Raw genomic sequence first — 18,604 nt, 5'->3', positions numbered from 1 at the left:
CCATAAACAGAGCTCAGAACTGGATCGTTATATTGTTACTTATACCCTAGTTACACCCAAAGCTGCATTCTAAATTCTAAAAAATGTGACGAAATACTACAGCATCATGAATTGTGTTGCATCTTAGTAAATCAATAGTTTTTGCTTGATCAAACTATCTGACATAAAGCAATGCAGCACTGAAGGCTACGTATAGACACCGAGACACAACAGAGGTGCGAGTCACGGGGTCTGTAGAGTCCTGGCATCATATGGGTTGATGCTCCGCTCCTAACATGATGTTTATACATTGCAGCCCCAAAGCCAGAGTCTCAGATTATATATATAATATACAGACACACGTGAGCCTTCTGACTTCATCAGCGTGACTGCCCAATGTGATGTGACGTTGTCGGCCGGTCCTGCCCAATGTGATGTGACGTTTTGGGCCGGTCCATGGCGCTTACCCTGGCCCCGTGTGATGGGGATGACGTCCTTGGCGCTGGGAGACGTGCAGTAAATCTTCTCTCCCTCTAAGTGTCCTTCCATCTCTGTGAAATCCTCAAAGGAGCAGTTCACCCCAGCAGAGAGGTCAGGGACGTTCCAGGCCTGGAGAACCATCTGCAAGCACACGGCAATAAAATAATGGCAGATCACGACATGCAGATATGACATAAATATAATAAGATATAGATATTATACAGATACATAAGGAGACAGATATGAGACAAACCAACAGATTATGTCTACATAGATCTATAGAACTTTCTATGACTAACCGGGACTTCGGACAGAGTAACGGAGATGTTCTTGGGGTACACGGTCAGTTGGACGCACTGGCGTTGGTCAGTCGTGAAGCGGTGGAGCTCGTCGGCACGCTCACACTTGTCCTTCCGAGAACATCTGCAATGTATAGAATGGGTATTTAGACGTTGTTTCATCCCGACCATGCAAATCGAAAAATTCAGAAATAAATCCGCCCTCTCCTCGCGCTGAGTGACTGCGTTTCAGTTTAATTTGTTCTCCGGTCGGGGACTTAAAGGTGAGACGGCTCCGGCCAAGGTGAGAATCTCTTCCATCAAACAGGCGCTCGGCGGGAGCCGTGACAGCAAAGAGCGGGGGACGCCGCCGGAATTAGTGCTGCAGACTGACAGCTCTCCTGTCCCGGGCATCCGGCGGCTGCAACGGCCGCGCTCTGCCAGTCTGGACACGTGAAGTGCGGCTTGTTGGCGAGAGCCTGGCAGCTCAATACATTGGGGAATTACAAGTCCAGTAGCTGCCAAACCTGTCCAGCCGTCACTCAGAGCGGAGGAAGGATGACAACCCCCAACCGAACCCAACTGGTGGCCGAGATTCAACAAAAATGCTGAAAATACCCAACTTCTTCATGACTGCCTCCTACTCCATTCACTTCCAGAGCTGCATTTATAATTCTCCCAGTTTATCCGCACTCCTCCCCAAGATATGTGGCCTCACAGCTCATTTATTACCTGCTATGGAAGGCTCGTCATAGAATAACAGAATTTTGTCTGCAGCTCTGGATGCGACCGGAGTATAAGGCAGGATGCCTAAAATCAACACTGCAAAAGTCACTAACAAAAAGCTCAATGCTGGAAAATACGTTAGAAAGAAAAGAGCAAAAGCATGCATGTAAAGCGCTGCGGAATATGTTGGCACTATATAAAGATTATTATTATTATCATGCGTTGCTTAATGTGGATGTCCGCAATCAGTGATGCACTGTAACGAGCGCTGCAGCTACGCCGCAGAGAAAGACAAATCAGCCTCAGGTTGTAAATCAGTGTGAATTCACTGACAGCAAGCAGAGATCTCGACAAAGGTCCGAATTGATGCAAAGTACATTAGAAGAAGGTTGCAGAGCTCTTCATTCCATTTTCTTCACATGTCGGCCGGTAATCCCAGCTGTAGAGGGATTACAGCTCCGCGCTCCTGTAATGCTGCACGCATCGTGTACTTGGCAGGGTCGATGGGAAAACAAAACTCGCCACCGACTCTTAACCTGAGAGCGTATTGACATTGTGTCAATGGACGCCGCAGTCAGCTGAAGTCCCCCCTGGATGACGGGTCACCGGCGAGCAGATGACAGCGATACCCGCCGAATACAAAACGGGACTGCTAGAGGATACGTACCGGGACTCCAGAACTTGTGGACATAAACTACAACTCCCAGCATGCAAACCAGATATATATTTACTATATAGGAATCACTATGGAATGACGAAGCAGGCCTAACATCTAAAGCTGGATGCAAGCTATTGCTCTCTGGTATTAACCATACGGTACAGTGCAGAACATGGAAAACTGGTGCAATAATGACGCTATGAAGCGACCCTGACAGGCTTGCTGGGAGTTGTAGTCCCAGAGCACAAGACTGTTTGGTGGCTAGTCAAAATTAGTGAGCACACATCCCCTTTAAGGTTAAAAAGCAGTAAATGACCAGCAGGTGGCGACTCCTTAGTTCCTCAGCAGTAATTTGCACTGGCAGCCGGTAAAGATTTGGGGTGTAGTCCTATAAAATTGGGAGAGTTTCTCTCCCCCTCCACCAGCATCGCAGAGAAGGGAAAGAAAAATGGTGACAGTTCTCTCTAAGTCTTTCTCCTTGTCCTACAGCAGCAATCTGCATCTATGAAGGATGCCGGCGCTGTCCTGCATGCACCTGGCCTAAATTACCGTGCCTCGCTCTGCCGGCGTCTCCAGGGTCCGGGCGCAGCCTGTGGCTGCTCAGGGGGGAATAGACTGGTGCTATTTAAAGCTGAAGACTGAGAGGGGCTGTCATGAGGCAGCAGGGTACGCAGGCGTCTGAGAAGTCCCCCGGGAAACTTACGTATTGTGGAGCACACACCATCCGCAGTGGGGGTCCCGGGAGCCCAGGCAGGTGTCACAGCTCTGGTACTGCTCACAACTCTCAACTGGCACACGGGTGACCTGGGGGGAGGAAAAAGAAAAAAAAACACAAATCACATCACAGAGCATCAGGACAAACACATTTAACTGCATCCCTGCGTTATTACAGCTCTCTTCACCTTGCTTTACAGTGAAGGATCACTCATTTCCTTCCACAAAGTATGGAAAAAAGTGCAGTCATACTGATTGTCTTTATTTTTCCCAAGCATATGAAAGGCAGAATCCTCTAGAGAGCTCAGATTTGCAACTGGGAAAAATGGGCGTCAGCTCCTATGGGAGCTACAACCTAAGCCATATGGGTGATCACCCAGCTTTCCTAGTGTCAGCAGAAAACCTCTGAAATTCATATTTGACACTGGAAAAACTGGGTGACCACAAATACCTTCTATTGTAAGCAGAGATTTGCACCCATCTTTCCCAGAATGAAGTGCTACGGAAAAGGAGGAAAACTAGAACGATCGACCATTCCCTAGTCTGGAAAAGATGGGTACCCCTATGCGAGGTACAACAACGGCTTGTCCAACCCCCGTGTGGCCACATCTGGTACGAGATGGGTGGAATAAAATGCGGCATTATGAAGTGATTGATCAGAAAATCCATCGTAGACGCTGCAGAATATTCACAGTTCTGCCAATGCTGCATAGAAACGGCCGGCGCCACGTGGAGTGGACAAATGATGGACAATTTATGAACATTACGCGGTTTATGATTGTTTTATGGGCTTTCAGATTCGAGATCATTTCCATCTCTGCGGATTTTTTTGCTTTTGTAATTCATTAATCTTTCTGCCGGTCAGACGACAATTAGCACATCACATCTACATAACAAAAAGGCAGCAATACCCTGCACTAAAATATTACAGCGGCTTCCAAAATGACTGCAATAAAGCAGAATCTAATTCTATGCAGAATTAAAGGGACGCACTACCTAAGAGCATTAGTCAGGACAAAAAAAAACATGGCGGTTTTCTTTCAGAATCTGCAGGATGTGCCTGGTCTTGCAGCTCAGAACCATTCGTTTTAAAGGGGCTGACTTGCAATGCCATGAACAACCAATGGTCAGAGGTGGTGCTTTCTCTGAATGTTTTGCTAAGCCAGGCAACCCTTTCAACGTCAGACATCAATGAAGCATGGGGTCGAAGAAACCATCGGACTATAAGTGGTAGTTACCACCCTTCCCAAATCTCCTGAATGTACAACGTCCCAAAGTCATGAAAACTGGGAGCTTTTGCTGCACGGCCGTGCAGATTTAGATTGGAGAAGTTTGGAGATGGCCAAAAATGACAGCTAGTGTTGTTTCCTAAAAGGGTGACACTTAATGTCCCCAAGTTCTAGAATCTTCTAAGAGAAACAGTGCGTTATTATTAATGTAGGATCCGGGAGGGAAGGTCATTAAATTTAAAGTCCCGCCCATGAGGACCGGCAAAATCTCAGTTTTATATGAAGTGTTACAGCTTTGAAAAACCCTTATCCCCAGATGCAATCTGTTTAAAAAAAGAAAAACAAAACAACAACTGGGCTTTACTTATCCCCCTCTCTCTAATCCAGGGCCATGTCCCGGTGTCGGTTATTGGCTGCACGACTGATCTCACACTGGCAGCACTGACGTCACAACGCTGCAGCCAATAACTGAGCTCAGCAGCTCTTCCTGAAGTGATGGCACGCGCTGCTGAAATCATTTATTGGCTGCAGCACTATCGATAGGACGTCAGCGCTGCCGACAGAACTAGACACCAGCAGCAGAGATTCAGGCAGGACACAGGGGGGCTAAATAAAGAACAGGATTTTTTTTTTATTTTTTTTAACCAACTGCAGCGAAGAAATCGGGGTTTTCCAAAAGTAACATCAAAATACTTACACAATAAGTCATGCACCTCGCTGCGTCACATGTAGATGACACCACATCTCGCAATGCACTGCGGAGGGAGCGGTGCCCGAACTAGCAAGCTACCAAAACGGACAACTGCCTGCCTTCCATACTTGCACTTGGGGTCTAGACCCCACACGACTAATTAAAGGCTAAGTGCACAGTTAGGAGCTTGGGAAAGGTGAACATAACATCGTATGGCACCACCTGGTGTTCACAGTGTATAGTGACGGGCACGTCCATCTAATGAGCTGGACACACATGCTCAGTCATTCTCCCTATAGCCAGGTCTCTGTTCAGCTAATAGACATAACTTCTTGCCTGCTTGTCGGGGAAGGAGTAGCGTGTATGCAGTAATATGGCAGCTGAGAAGATTCCTTCCATAGTGGAAAAAGGGAATGTAAGGTCAACTGCCAGAGGGAGAAGTAGACCAATTGTGATCAGAACTTGCCCGCAGCAGCTCCAAGAGAGCAAAGAATGATAAAAGGGATATTTTCTGCAATAAACTTACTTTAAAGCCGCTGTTTACAGCATTTCAGGACTTATGGTATGAAACTGATAACCCCATATAAGGCTCCCTGTGGGTTAAAATAAAATATCAGCCCAACCTGAATCTGCAAATAGTTCGCATTCAGGAGCCTGAAGAACAAGTGAAAGAAGATACTTAGCCAAAACATTGCTAAGATAGCAGATCGGAGCTCCACTCATCGCCGTGATCAGGAACGTTCTCTGATTACATTTGCATGGAGACTAGGAAATTTCACAAGAGATGCAATGTCTGAGGTGTCTTGCCTGTACGTTTTGCTCTTCAGATCCAGGCGCATTAATTCCTGAGGGTGACATTTAAGGTAGATGTGTGCAGATCCAACCTTCAAAACGCCTTTAATTTTCTTGGACAGCAACCTACAAACCTACAGAAGTCATGCAGACACCTCACTGTAGAGACCATTTACTCCACAGAGTTTGTAAAGTTCATTAACAGATGGATTTGTCATTTCACAGCTTCTTTGACAGAATCTGGGGGCGCTGTTGCGTGGACATCTATGATAAGTCATAGTGGCGAAAAGAGGTACTGCAAGTTAGATAGTCTATAATATGGTATTTGTAGGCATCCTCTAAGGAAAAAGCAGTGGCCCAATAAAACCAAGTTCTAAGCAATAAAGGAATATATCAAGTTGTGCAGATTCTCCTTTAAGCCAGAGTTCCAAGACAAGAGGATCCAGCATTATTATTTCATAAAGAATACAAGTATTTCAAACATTAGAATAGGTGATCGGTAGAGATGAGAAAAGGATCTGGACTAGGGTCTGGCTGCCATGGAGGACTGTACTGGATGAAAGCTTAATTTAGTAGACTTGTCAGAGCTACTCGAAGATTCAAAAGTGTACAAAAGTCGAGAAAATGTTTAGCTTTTCCTTTTGCACCAGCAATTCTCCGCATGGCCATATTGAGCGCTTCAAGCCTAGTGACTGGACCTCATGCAACAACACAACGTGGCAAGGGCCTGGTAAGAGGAGAACTGAATGTTTTTGCTCACCTCCAGCGGTGGCAGGTGGGTCGACAAAACCAAAAAGCCGCTACTGAGCATTCACACCACTTTTTGGATCTCGAAGTACCGCTTCCCCCACAAAATCCCAATTAATGACATCCAAATATCTCTGCATTTGTCCCTAAACATACCCAGGGCTTGTCCCATAAAACACCCAATACCAGCAAAAGCAGAAGAAAAACACTAAACCTCCTAAACAATATTGGTTTACACTGCTCCCTGAGATTTCATGAAACGCTACATTAAATCTGGAATGTATCAGTGTGTTCTGTGATAGAAGAACACTCCCTCCAGCTCCAGCCATAAACCCAGGAAACAATAACCAAATGCAGAGGTTTTTTTTTCCCTTTCCTTTCGAGGCTCTGTTTCTTCCCCTAACTCCTAAGGAACCAAAAAGGTTGTGTCGCAGATGCGTTCCTCCGATACACCGCCCGTCAATGGCACTTCTGAAATTTATTAATACTTGCCTGCCGGCTGCTAGGTAATTAGATTCCACATGGACTTGCTTGTTAATTTAGCTGGTTCCTCTTAAATATGAAGCTCTAGGCAAGCTTTTTGGAATTAAAACATTGAAGCGACCCGCCATAGGTGGTCTACGTCGACTTCCCGAACAGAATATTTCTCACGTAGCCTGAATGCAAAATGAGAATTATGAGTCGAATGGGAAGATAGAAAAGATGTGTGACCCCATTGAGTCATACAAGGCTCCCGTGCATGTCAGGGCATTAGCAGAACATGGACTTCTACCCATCGGGAAATGAAATATGAGGTCATTATAGCCGGGCATTAGAAGGACAATTTACCAGAGCATGAGGCTTACAAGAATAGAACGCACAGCTGGACGCCCAACCTCACCAGATAAAGCAACTTCAATGCATCACTGGTCCACAAAAGTAGGTTAGATCATCCATCATGTGAAGGACATGCCTCCCACCACCACCACCTGGTCCGGGTGCGCATCACCTGAGCGCAAGAACAAGACAAAAGGGAAGATGGAGCTGCTGATTGGGATACAGGGAGTGTTAAATGGAGAAAATAAAGCGGACTATTAATAATATGGGCGACATCGGAAGTAGGTGATAGATTTAACTCCATTTAGAAGTCATCATCTGCAGGGGGCACAGCAAGGGATGAACAAGAAAGGAGCAAACTACGAAGCAATGGCCTACTTATTACTGAATGCAGGGTGTTGAATCAAAAAAATTTTTTGCCGTTAATGAAAAGCTACCTACTCCAGAAGAAAGAGTTGCGGCACTAGCACTGGTGTTAGTGCCCAAAGTGACCCAAAAGACTCTTTTACACCAGGAGCTTTAAGATACTTCATTGGGCTTTGAGCTATTAAAAAAAACAAACCGCAAAGATCGGTTCACACGTTTTGGGCTGAGATCATATGATAAGAGTGAAGTAGCTTGAAATCCATGAGACCTTGCTTTCTATGCCTTAAGTCCAGTATAGAAGCTATATTCCGGGTAACATGAGAAAATGCTGGTCATTTCCGAAATCATCCTCGGAGGCCGTTTAGTCTGATCTGTGCAAAAGGAATGAAGACTCCAGCCGTGTTGTTGGAAAATCTCCATGCTCACATTTCATTCATGCTTTCATTTAAAAGTTCCAGAATGTTGAAATGAGGAGTGCCAAACGTCAAAACGCATAAGTGGATATTTGCATTTACTTACCTAAAGCCCACATAGAAGTTTTATTGAGGGTGACGAGAGAGTGTGCTGGTCATTGCCGAAATAGTCTCTGCAGGCAGCGTAAGGGTCCCTCCATGCCAACAAGATAGGGGTTGACTGACCGTTAAACCAACAAGATCGCTCTCTTGACTCACTTAGGAAACCCAACATGACAGATCCTTCTTTCTCCAGACATCATCTGTGGGTGAGGAGTCAGGAGACCCCTATAAACATTACACCATTGGCTTATCCAGATGTTCGGTGGAATCAACCAAGTTTGATGGAAATCGCAAGAACAAACGCCAGCCATGGTAACCAGGGACATGTTGGAAAAAGCTCCACAAAGTACACCTCATTGCAGAGAGTACCTGGAAAACGTTTCATAAATTTAGACAAGGGCAGCCACGGTAAGATGACTTCAGAACATCAGTAGGACAACGGCTCAATGTACGACCTCATTCAACACTATTTTTGTAGAAGGTTTTGTGCTTTTGTTGGAAAATCTCCATATCGATGTTGTACTGAGCCAAATTATAGTGTCCTTCAGTGCAGGTTCCTCTAAATTAAAGTTGCTTTTGACGTTAGGGTTTCAGCATGGTGAAGAGATGAGACCACCAATGCTGCCCTCTGATCTACAGGCCAAGGTCGTGAGCATTCAGTGGCTCATTCTATATTCAGATGGTTTTTTTTTGTTTTTTTTTTACCAATGTACCTCCAAAAGCAACAGACAGAGCCAAGAAAAGGGCACATTACCAACATCAATCTTTTTCGTTTAAAAAAAAAAAAAATGAAATTCTTTGGAATTTTGGTCCAGATCAAGAAGATCTAAGGCATGAGAAGCATCTGAACAACGAGAAGCTTCAACAATAAGCAGGTTTGCTGTTGGGACCATTCCAAGCGCATCCATGTCCTAATCTGACAGATTTGGTCCCTTTCCAAGCGGTTCTCCAAGGGAGATAAGGAATTTTAGAGGAGTTTATTTGTGAGATTAGGATTGATGCAAAGAGATGCTGGCTTACTTCAAGTTTAAGGGAGAAGTGGATGGAAAATGATGCGAGGACTCAGAAGCAAAATTAGGGAGAGATATCAAGGTCACTGTACCGGATTCGAAGCTCGCACTCTTGGACCAAAAAGCAGTGTTTAGCCCAGTGGCCACGGATCCCTAACACAGCTGATGGACCTGGTCCTGCGACGTGATTCACACCGACAACCATTGTCAGTTTGTACATGAGGATGGAAGCACTTTTAGATAGTTGATAGTTAAATGTCAAAAATAATGCTATACAGATATAAACAGGTATACTGGTACCAAGGGCGATTCTCATTTGTCCCTGTGTAAGATCAGTCAAAAATGTCCCATTCCATGACATGATTTATCATAGTCATTAATGAAATAAAGCACAGGACTACACGGTGACGGTCTGTTTAGGTCGCAGCCATAAGTAAAAGACTATTTGCAAGGTAAAACTAAAAAATTAATATTCATTGGAGTTTAGGAATAAGCATCAGGGATTTGTAGAAATTCTTTGAAGTTATTATCACCCCCTCCCCTCCATTATCTGGTCACTGAATATATTTTTTTCTGAGATGTAGGTGGTGGGGATTTATTTGCTAGGAGATGTTTTTCCTCTCTCCATGCTGTTAATGGCGTTTCACAGCAAATTAAAACTACAAACGAAAAGGGGTAATTATGCAAAAGTGGCTTCTCCAAAGCAATATGTACGTGTAATAAATGCATATTTAACAGAAAACAATTACAAACTCATTTTACGGGGATGGAGGAGAGAAATGTCATTTATTATATACATATACACAAAAAAATAAATAAATAGCTCCACAAAAAACAAATATAAGAAAAAAAAATATATAAAAAGGAGCAGAATACTAATTATTGCTGGAAATTTGTCCCTAGTGGTCAAATAGAAAAATATTAACAAAAATAGAATATAATCAGAAGAGAAGAAAAAAGAAAGAAAAATATAAGAGATATAAATATGGTGCAGAGTATCAATTATACATTAACCAAATTAACTACGGTATATTTGGTTATGCACATATATATATATATATATATATATATATATATATATATATATATATATATATATATATATATATATATATACACACACATACACACACACACACACACACACACACACACACACACACACACACACAAACACACAAACACACAAACACACAAACACACAAACACACACATATATATATCCACTATATAATTGTCTAAGGGTCACTTCAGTCTTTCTGTCTCTCCCTCTGTCTGTCTTTCTGTCTGTCACGGATATTCATTGGTCACGGCCTCTGTCTGTCATTGAAATCCAAGTCGATGATTGGTCACGGCAAAACGGCCACGACCAATCAGCAACGGGCACAGTCCGGCGGCAAAATGGCCGCTCCTTCCTCCCCACAGTCCGTGCCCGCTCCGTACTCCCCTCCAGTCAGCGCTCACACAGGGTTAATGGCAGCGGTAACGGACCGCGTTATGTCGCGGGTAATGCACTCCGTTACTGCTGCTATAAACCCTGTGTGACCAACTTTTAACTATTGATGCTGCCCATTCCGCATCAATAGTTAAAAGATCTAATGTTAAAAATAATAATAATAAAAAAAAATCGTTATATACTCACCGTCCGTCGGCCCCTCGGATCCAGAGCCGGCCTTTCCCGCTCCTCGCGACGCTCTGGTGAACGCTCCATGCATTGCGGTCTCGCGAGATGACAACGTAGCGGTCTCGCAAGACAGCTACATCATCATCTCGCGAGACCACAATGCACTCTTGGGACCAGAGCGCGCGAGGAGCGTCGGTAACCGCTTCGCCTGGATCCGGGGCCAACGCAAGGTGAGTATATCACCATTTTTATTTTAATTCTTTTTCTTTTTTTTTTTTTTTTTTTTAACAGGGATATGATGCCCACATTGCTATATACTGCTTGGGCTGTGCAATATACTACGTGGGCTGTGCAATATACTACGTGGGCTGTGCTATTTACTACGTGGGCTGTGCTATTTACTACGTGGGCTGTGCTATTTACTACGTGGGCTGTGCTATATACTGCGTGGGCTGAGCTATATACTGCGTGGGCTGAGCTATATACTACGTGGGCTGAGCTATATACTGCGTGGCCTGTGCTATATACTCCGTGGGCTGCGCTATATACTCCGTGGGCTGCGCTATATACTCCGTGGGCTGCGCTATATACTCCGTGGGCTGCGCTATATACTCCGTGGGCTGCGCTATATACTCCGTGGGCTGCGCTATATACTCCGTGGGCTGCGCTATATACTCCGTGGGCTGCGCTATATACTCCGTGGGCTGCGCTATATACTCCGTGGGCTGCGCTATATACTCCGTGGGCTGCGCTATATACTCCGTGGGCTGCGCTATATACTCCGTGGGCTGCGCTATATACTCCGTGGGCTGCGCTATATACTCCGTGGGCTGCGCTATATACTACGTGGCTGTGCTTTATACTCCGTGGGCTGCGCTATATACTCCGTGGGCTGCGCTATATACTCCGTGGGCTGTGCTATATATTCCGTGGGCGGTGCTATATACTCCGTGGGCTGTGCTATATACTCCGTGGCTGTGCTATATACTACATGGCCGGCTGCGAACAACCAGTGACAGGCGCAGTCCGGCCGAATCCTGTGTATTCAATGTATTATTCTAAAGTCTTCATAAATAAACTACATATATATTCTAGAATACCCGATGCGTTAGAATCGGGCTACCATCTAGTATGTGTATGTGTATGTATATATATATATATATATGTATGTATGGTATGCATGCATGTATGTATGTATGTATGTATGTATGTATGTATATACACACACATACACATTTACATATTTTTTACAAATATATAAAATAGTGTATTTTTTCAATAGAAAAAATTATAAAACAGGATACATTTTTCATTTTAAAAATAAATAAAATGGAAAAATACAGTATATATTTTGCAAAAAATGCTGTAATAAAAAGCAATAAAACATTTTCAAAGAAAAATAAAGAAAAAATATAAGATCTAAAGGAACTGTACAAAAATGTAAAAAAAAACTTAAAAAACCCCTATAATTAAATATCACAGTGCTATAATATGCAATGATTTATTTTTTTTACAGTCTCATGACCAGAAGGGCTTCTCGCCCACGTGGCAGATCTCTGTGGATTTAAAAGGCCAGGTTATAGTTTAATCACATGACACTTGTTACAAACCTCATTTAATTTGGAGGTACTAGACACAGGCTCCGGCTCCCGCGTGTGGTTCTATTTAATGCATAGAGTGGACTAAAGATGTATTAGCAACGATCTAAGAAATCTGTACGGCCGGATCAATACCTCTTCCAAGAAGCAATCCTATTTTCTTATTCCACAGGGAATCCTATGAGATGAAAGCATGTCTCATATCCCCCCCACCTCTCCGCTGATTGTACCCTGGGCACAGGATGCCGCTGGAGACCCAGAGAGCAGCAGCCAGCTTGGAAGGGTTACAGGCATTTCATTAATTGCTCCTTCTACGTTTGATTAAAATCCTCCATTCCTTCATGGCCCTTCAAGCTCACTTACAACTGTGCATTTAATTACATTCTCTGCTGCCCAGATAACTGTAACCCCCGATCAAATATTTCACTTTATTAACAAAGGGGGATAGTGGCACAGTATGGTGGAGTTCAAGCCAGAACAGACAAGGGATAAAGAGAGTTAAAGGAAGAAAAAAAATCGTAAAGCTTCAAAACTTTTGCATGAATTAGGAATACATTATTTATTTATTAGATTCAATTTCTATTCTTAGACCTAAATAATAAAAAAAAAAGTTTTTGCATTATGAAAAATGCCAAGCAGAAACTAGGGGCAGCCCGGCCTCTCTCTGAACGTAGACGTTCCTATGATTAGGTATTTTAAATAAGTGGAGCGAAAAGTTATTCAGGACACTGGGTCCAGCCAAATCATGATCGGTAATTTGTAGCTGGAAGACCAAAGCCCTAGGTCCCTCTTCTTACATGTAGACATCCCCAGCGCTTCTTCTGACTAATAGGTCGACATGATTTCACACAGGCATCACGCAAAGCTTACTGCTTGGATGAAGAGCGGGGAGAGCCTGCAAGTCAGGCTGGTTCCAGGGCTGTGGGCGGGCGACCATAGACCACCGACTTGTCCACAAGATCAGGATTCTTGTCATCTCTACCAGTGAATATTTTATTGAGTTACTGACTTATTAGTTGATCACAAAGAGATGTAATGACACTGAGGACATCGTAAAAATGTGAACACTTTGTCCAAATTTTTGCCTTAGAGATTTGATTTCCTGCGAAAATCCCTACAACTATCCCCATGTCCATTGTTAAAGTGACACCTAGCGTTTATACAATCTTCCAGGCAGCCCCTTTTGGTACTCGTATCTGGAGAAAATGACTCTCTTTGGAAACATATTCTGAGGACTAATGTCTTCTTCCAAGCTATTGAGCAGAAATATATTTTTTATTCGACTCTGCATGCTTTAGGCAAGACCTGAGCAGGACAATCCCTTTCAAGCCGAGTCAAAGACACAGGATGATAGTTTAGATCATACAACTCATTTGTGAATATTTGGGGAACAGCTTTGGTGTCCCGATTTCCGTCAACTAGAGCGTGGTTATGCTGCAACTCCTGCACCACAATTCCTCCAGCAAGAAGAAAGTAGGTGGTCTACTTGATGTCCTATGTAAAGTCAAAGCCAAGTAAAAATCAGTCGCCAGAATCTGTAAAAGTCCAATGCCAACAATAGGACACTGTAGGTGTCAGTACATCCAGGTATCATTTCTGTTGGACAAAGCTGATCACGTTTTAAACTAAGCCTATTGTTTCAAAATTTAAGGGAGCTTGTCATCAGGAAAATGACTGTTGTCTATGCTTGGTCTGAGCAAACAATTCAGTACGCGTTTCCCTCTTTTTGTTTTCTATCTATCTTTGCCCCCTCTTCCTTGATTGACAGGAGCCGTATAAGTATGGAGATACAGAGAGGAGAGCGAAATATGTATTGAACACATCACTAAGTAAATATATTTCTAAAGGTGCTATTGACATTAAATTCTCGCCATATGTCGGTAACAACCCATCCAATCGACACAGGAAAAGAAATCAAACCATATTTGTCCATACATTATGTGTAATAATGAAAAATAGTAAAGAACAAAAGAAGAAAGGCGTGTATGAAATGGTCAGGATTATCAATTTATCAATAATAAAATCTAATACATTTGTATTAATGAACAAACAACACAGCATAAACATAAAAATAATTAAAACAGCCAACAAGCAAGGTATGTCATCTTGAAACCGTCAATACAAAAAAAAAAAATTCTGCTCAGAAAATGACCATCCTTACCCCTGAGGAAGCCACGCTCATAGGTGGCGATACGCGTGGGGTCCTCCCTCTATCACCATGCTGCCAACAGGTACCAATATACTTGTCTTATCACAAGCATGAGCCTGACAGCCCGCTTGATTCTTTAAGTCTTTTTGCTGTACAATGACTAAACTGTGCATTGAGATTTAGGTTACCTGTATGCTTGTCTTGACCTTATACAAACTTTAATTTGGATCAGCCAACTCATGTTTACGCTTCAATAAAGTATTGAATAGATGAAGCAAGAGAGGTGCAAAGAGCCATGGAATGTCACTACACCAGCTAAAATCTATCAGTAATTAGTGAGCAACCATGCCACTTAGTGAAAATTAATATCAGCTGATTGAACTGATGGTCTAAAAAAGATGTCTCATTACCAATGTGCCACTCAAGAAACATCTCATGATGGGTAAAACCAGTGAGCCGTCTCAAAACCTTTGCAACCTTATTGTTGCAAAAAATACTGAAATTATTGATTACAGAAGAATTCAAAAACTACTGAAGGTTCCAGTGACCACTGTTGGGGCAATAATGCAGAAGTAGAAAGAACATCACTTCACCATAAACTGACCATGACCAAGTGCTCCCCACAAGTTTTCAGACAGAGGAGTCAAAAGAATTATCAGAAGAGTTGTCCAACAGCCAAGGACCACATGTGGAGACCCACAGATAGAAAAAGCAGGTATAATTGTTTTAAACAAAACAATAAGTAATGCACTCAACCTCCATGGCCTGTATGCATGCTCATCACGCAAGATTCCATTGCTGAGCAACAAGCATGTTCAAGCGCATTTACAGTTTGCTCAACAACATTTAGACAAGCCTGTGAAATACTGGGAGAAGATAGTCTGGTAACATGAGACCAAAAATGTTTTTTGTACTCTTTGGATGCCATAATACACACCATGTTAAAACACAATACCAACAGTGGAGTTTGGAAGTGGGAACATCATGGCGTTGGGTTGTTTTTTAGCGTGTGGCACTGGCATACTTCCAGTCACTGAAGGAAGGATGAAAGGACAAATGTACGGAGACATCCTTGATAAAAATCTGCTGCCACCTACCAGGATTACGAAGATGAAATGAAGGCGGACATTTCAGCAAGACAATGATCCCAAAATAAACAGCCAAATAAAACTCTTAATTGGCTTTAGAGAAAGAAAATACAGTTGCTAGAATGGCCAAGCCAATCACCGGACCTGAATCCAATAGAAAATATATGGAAAGAACTAAACTCAGACTTCGTAGAAGGAGCCCATGGAAGCTTCAGGATGTGAAGAGTGTGTGTGCAAGAATGGGACAAAAATCACACCTGAGCAATGCCAGAGACTAGTTTCTCCATACAGGATGCGTCAAGCTGTCATCACCAACAAAGGCTTTTGTACGAAGTATTAAATAAATTTCAGTAAGCGTGTTCAATACTTTTCCTCTGTGTCATTTCTCATAAATTATGGACATCTATGGTATAATTTCTTTGCCCGTGTGGGTTGGATGGATTGTTACAGACATCTGGTGAGAAGTTCATGTCAGTAGCACCTTGACAAATAGATTTGCTTAGAAAATTGGAGACATGTTCAATACTTCTTTCACTCGCTGTAGATGCAAAACAAGTAGGTCAGAAGGTGCACACACCATGTCACCGGTGCACCTTGCGCCTGCGCTTGGTCTGAACAGTTATTTTGTGCTGCCCAGACTCTTCATGAGAAGATAGGAGAATGAGTTGAAGGTTCTTGAAGATTTATTTTTTTTGTATTATAAAAGTTCTGTTTTTTTCCTATATTTTTTCTTTGTCGGAGTTTCTATCTGACATATTGTCACATTCGTAGGTAATAGATCGCAGAAGACACACGGTACGAGCTCTCAGGTGCTGATATTCACTGAGTTTAGTGGCTATTTATATGTGCAATGAAGAAATGCCTCACGGGGCTTTATTTGAGGTGTAAACACCCCCACAACTGTCATCAGTATGGTTTCCTACATCTTAGAACTTCGTCCTTCCACCAAGCAGGAGAGGAACATGGGCTGTCATACCGGTGATGAAGAAGGACCCTGAAAGTCTTCTCTCTCCAAATCCCCCTCCAATGCATCATTTGTGATCAAAAGCAGAAACAAGGCAAACTGAGGAGCTGTCACCCATCTTGTTTCCAACCAAACGACAAACAGACGTGGATAACGAAAGAAAACTTTCCTGAATGAACCCCCACCATTCTTTCCATCTTCTCCTACTATCCACCACCCTGAAGATGCCGCTACTGACGAGGACGCCACATTTCACTTCTTAACGATGCTTCCTTGGCTTGACAATTCCTTGTCACTTTGCTTACTTTTCTCCTAAGAATATATATTTTTCAGGAGACATCTCCTTGGGAAGGAAGGAAAGCAGCTGTAATGTCGGATAACTCTCTAATCAGCAGAGGGAACTCAAGCAGGTGGAGGAGAAGAAGAAGAGGAACGTGGTGAGAAGGTTTGGCAGCCTCACAATTCACCCGTCTGGCTACGGAGATGTGGACAGACACTCGAAGAGTCCTCTTATCTTCTAGCCTTCAGCGGTCTGAGCTGTACCACGCTAAGGATGAGGAGAACTTTGCAGAAAGTTTCTTCAGAGACTACAAGATTTGAGTCAACCTCCAGAAACCCTATTCTAGTCCTCAAAAGCTCTTCATTTACCGAAGTGTTCCTCAAAGATATTCTGTGACACATGACCCAAAAAGCCATTACCCTGCGACGCCATGTCAGAGTTACTTAGGTCTCCTACAGAGAAAATATAAGTTTGGCATCCACCTCTAACTGCAGCCATAAAAGTGACCACATTCTTAAGGGGTTGTCAAAATAAAGAAAATGTAGTTAAAGGGATATTCTCAAGTTTGGAAGTTTTTCCCTATCGAGTTTACAAAACAAACTTCCCGATCACTGGGGGTCCGACTGTTGGGATTCTGAGATCCGGGGCTTATGACTGGAGCGGTGGTTGATCATGTGCATTGCTTCTCCATTCAACTTCTATGGGACCAACATTGAAAGAGGAGTGCAGCACTCCCACACGAATTTACAGAGTGGAGATGTGCACGATCAACTAAGGGTACTGTCACACAGTGCCATTTTAATCGCTACGACGGTACGATTCGTGACGTTCTAGCGATATCGTTACGATATCGCAGTGTCTGACACGCAGCAGCGATCAGGGATCCTGCTGAGAATCGTACGTCGTAGCAGATCGTATGGAACTTTCTTTCGTCGCTTGATCACCCGCTGACATCGCTGGATCGTTGTGTGTGACAGCGATCCAGCGATGTGTTCGCTTGTAACCAGGGTAAACATCGGGTAACTAAGCGCAGGGCCGCGCTTAGTAACCCGATGTTTACCCTGGTTACCAGCGTAAACGTAAAAAAAACAAACAGTACATACTCACATTCTGGTGTCTGTCCTCCGGCGTCTCAGCTTCTCTGCACTGTGAGCGCCTGCCAGCCGGAAAGCGAGCACAGCGGTGACGTCACCGCTGTGCTTTCCGGCTATGGCGCTTACACAGTGGAGAGAAGCAGAACGCCGGGGGACAGACACCGGAATGTAAGTATGTACTGTTTGTTTTTTTACGTTTACGCTGGTAACCAGGGTAAACATCGGGTTACTAAGCGCGGCCCTGCGCTTAGTAACCCGATGTTTACCCTGGTGACCCGGGGACTTCGGCATCGCTCCAGCGCCGTGATTGCAACGTGTGAATGCAGTCTACGACGCTGGAGCGATAATCATACGACGCTGCAACGTCACGGATCGTGCCGTCGTAGCGATCAAACTTGCACTGTGTGACAGTACCCTAACTCTTCATTCACAAACCCCAGTTTTTGGAGTCGTTGGGGTCCCAGCAGTCAGACCACCAGTGATTGGGAAGCTATCCCCTGGATGACATGAGAATACCCCTTTAAATGAACTTGAAATGGTCACTGCTGTCTCAGCAAAACTTTGGATAAAACAATAGTCCAAGCCAATATAAGAACATTTACAGTGCAGTCTCATGAAAAAAACCTAAGTCTTAGATTTCTATGGATTTACAAATCAGGAATAATAATCACCGCTGCTCCTCAGATGTACCACACATGACAGATTACATTGTGACATTATTTATTTTGAAAAAACTAGGCCAAATTTCAGAAGCAGTGTGTGAAAAATTAAGTACACCCTTACTTACTTTCTTGCTTGCTAAGGAA

General features: G+C 43.4%; 1 protein-coding gene across 5 annotated transcripts in view; it reads right to left on the bottom strand.

Annotated features, from left to right (window-relative positions):
• Window positions 1-18,604, bottom strand: part of PLXNA1 (plexin A1) — a 297,155-nt gene that overhangs the window by 110,422 nt on the left and 168,129 nt on the right. For all 5 annotated transcript variants that reach the window (XM_077276604.1, XM_077276608.1, XM_077276605.1 and 2 more), the window contains exons 5-7: window positions 2,825-2,925; window positions 759-882; window positions 447-600 (exon numbers count right to left, since the gene is read on the bottom strand). In XM_077276604.1, coding sequence (XP_077132719.1) covers window positions 447-600; window positions 759-882; window positions 2,825-2,925 — 379 coding nt within the window. The remainder of the gene's footprint in view (window positions 1-446; window positions 601-758; window positions 883-2,824; window positions 2,926-18,604) is intronic.

Source organism: Ranitomeya variabilis, chromosome 8 (assembly GCF_051348905.1).
Source record: "Ranitomeya variabilis isolate aRanVar5 chromosome 8, aRanVar5.hap1, whole genome shotgun sequence".
NCBI lineage: Eukaryota > Metazoa > Chordata > Amphibia > Anura > Dendrobatidae > Ranitomeya > Ranitomeya variabilis.
The sequence above is the reverse complement of the archived record's forward strand: the minus strand, read 5'-3'. Positions and strand labels throughout refer to the sequence as shown.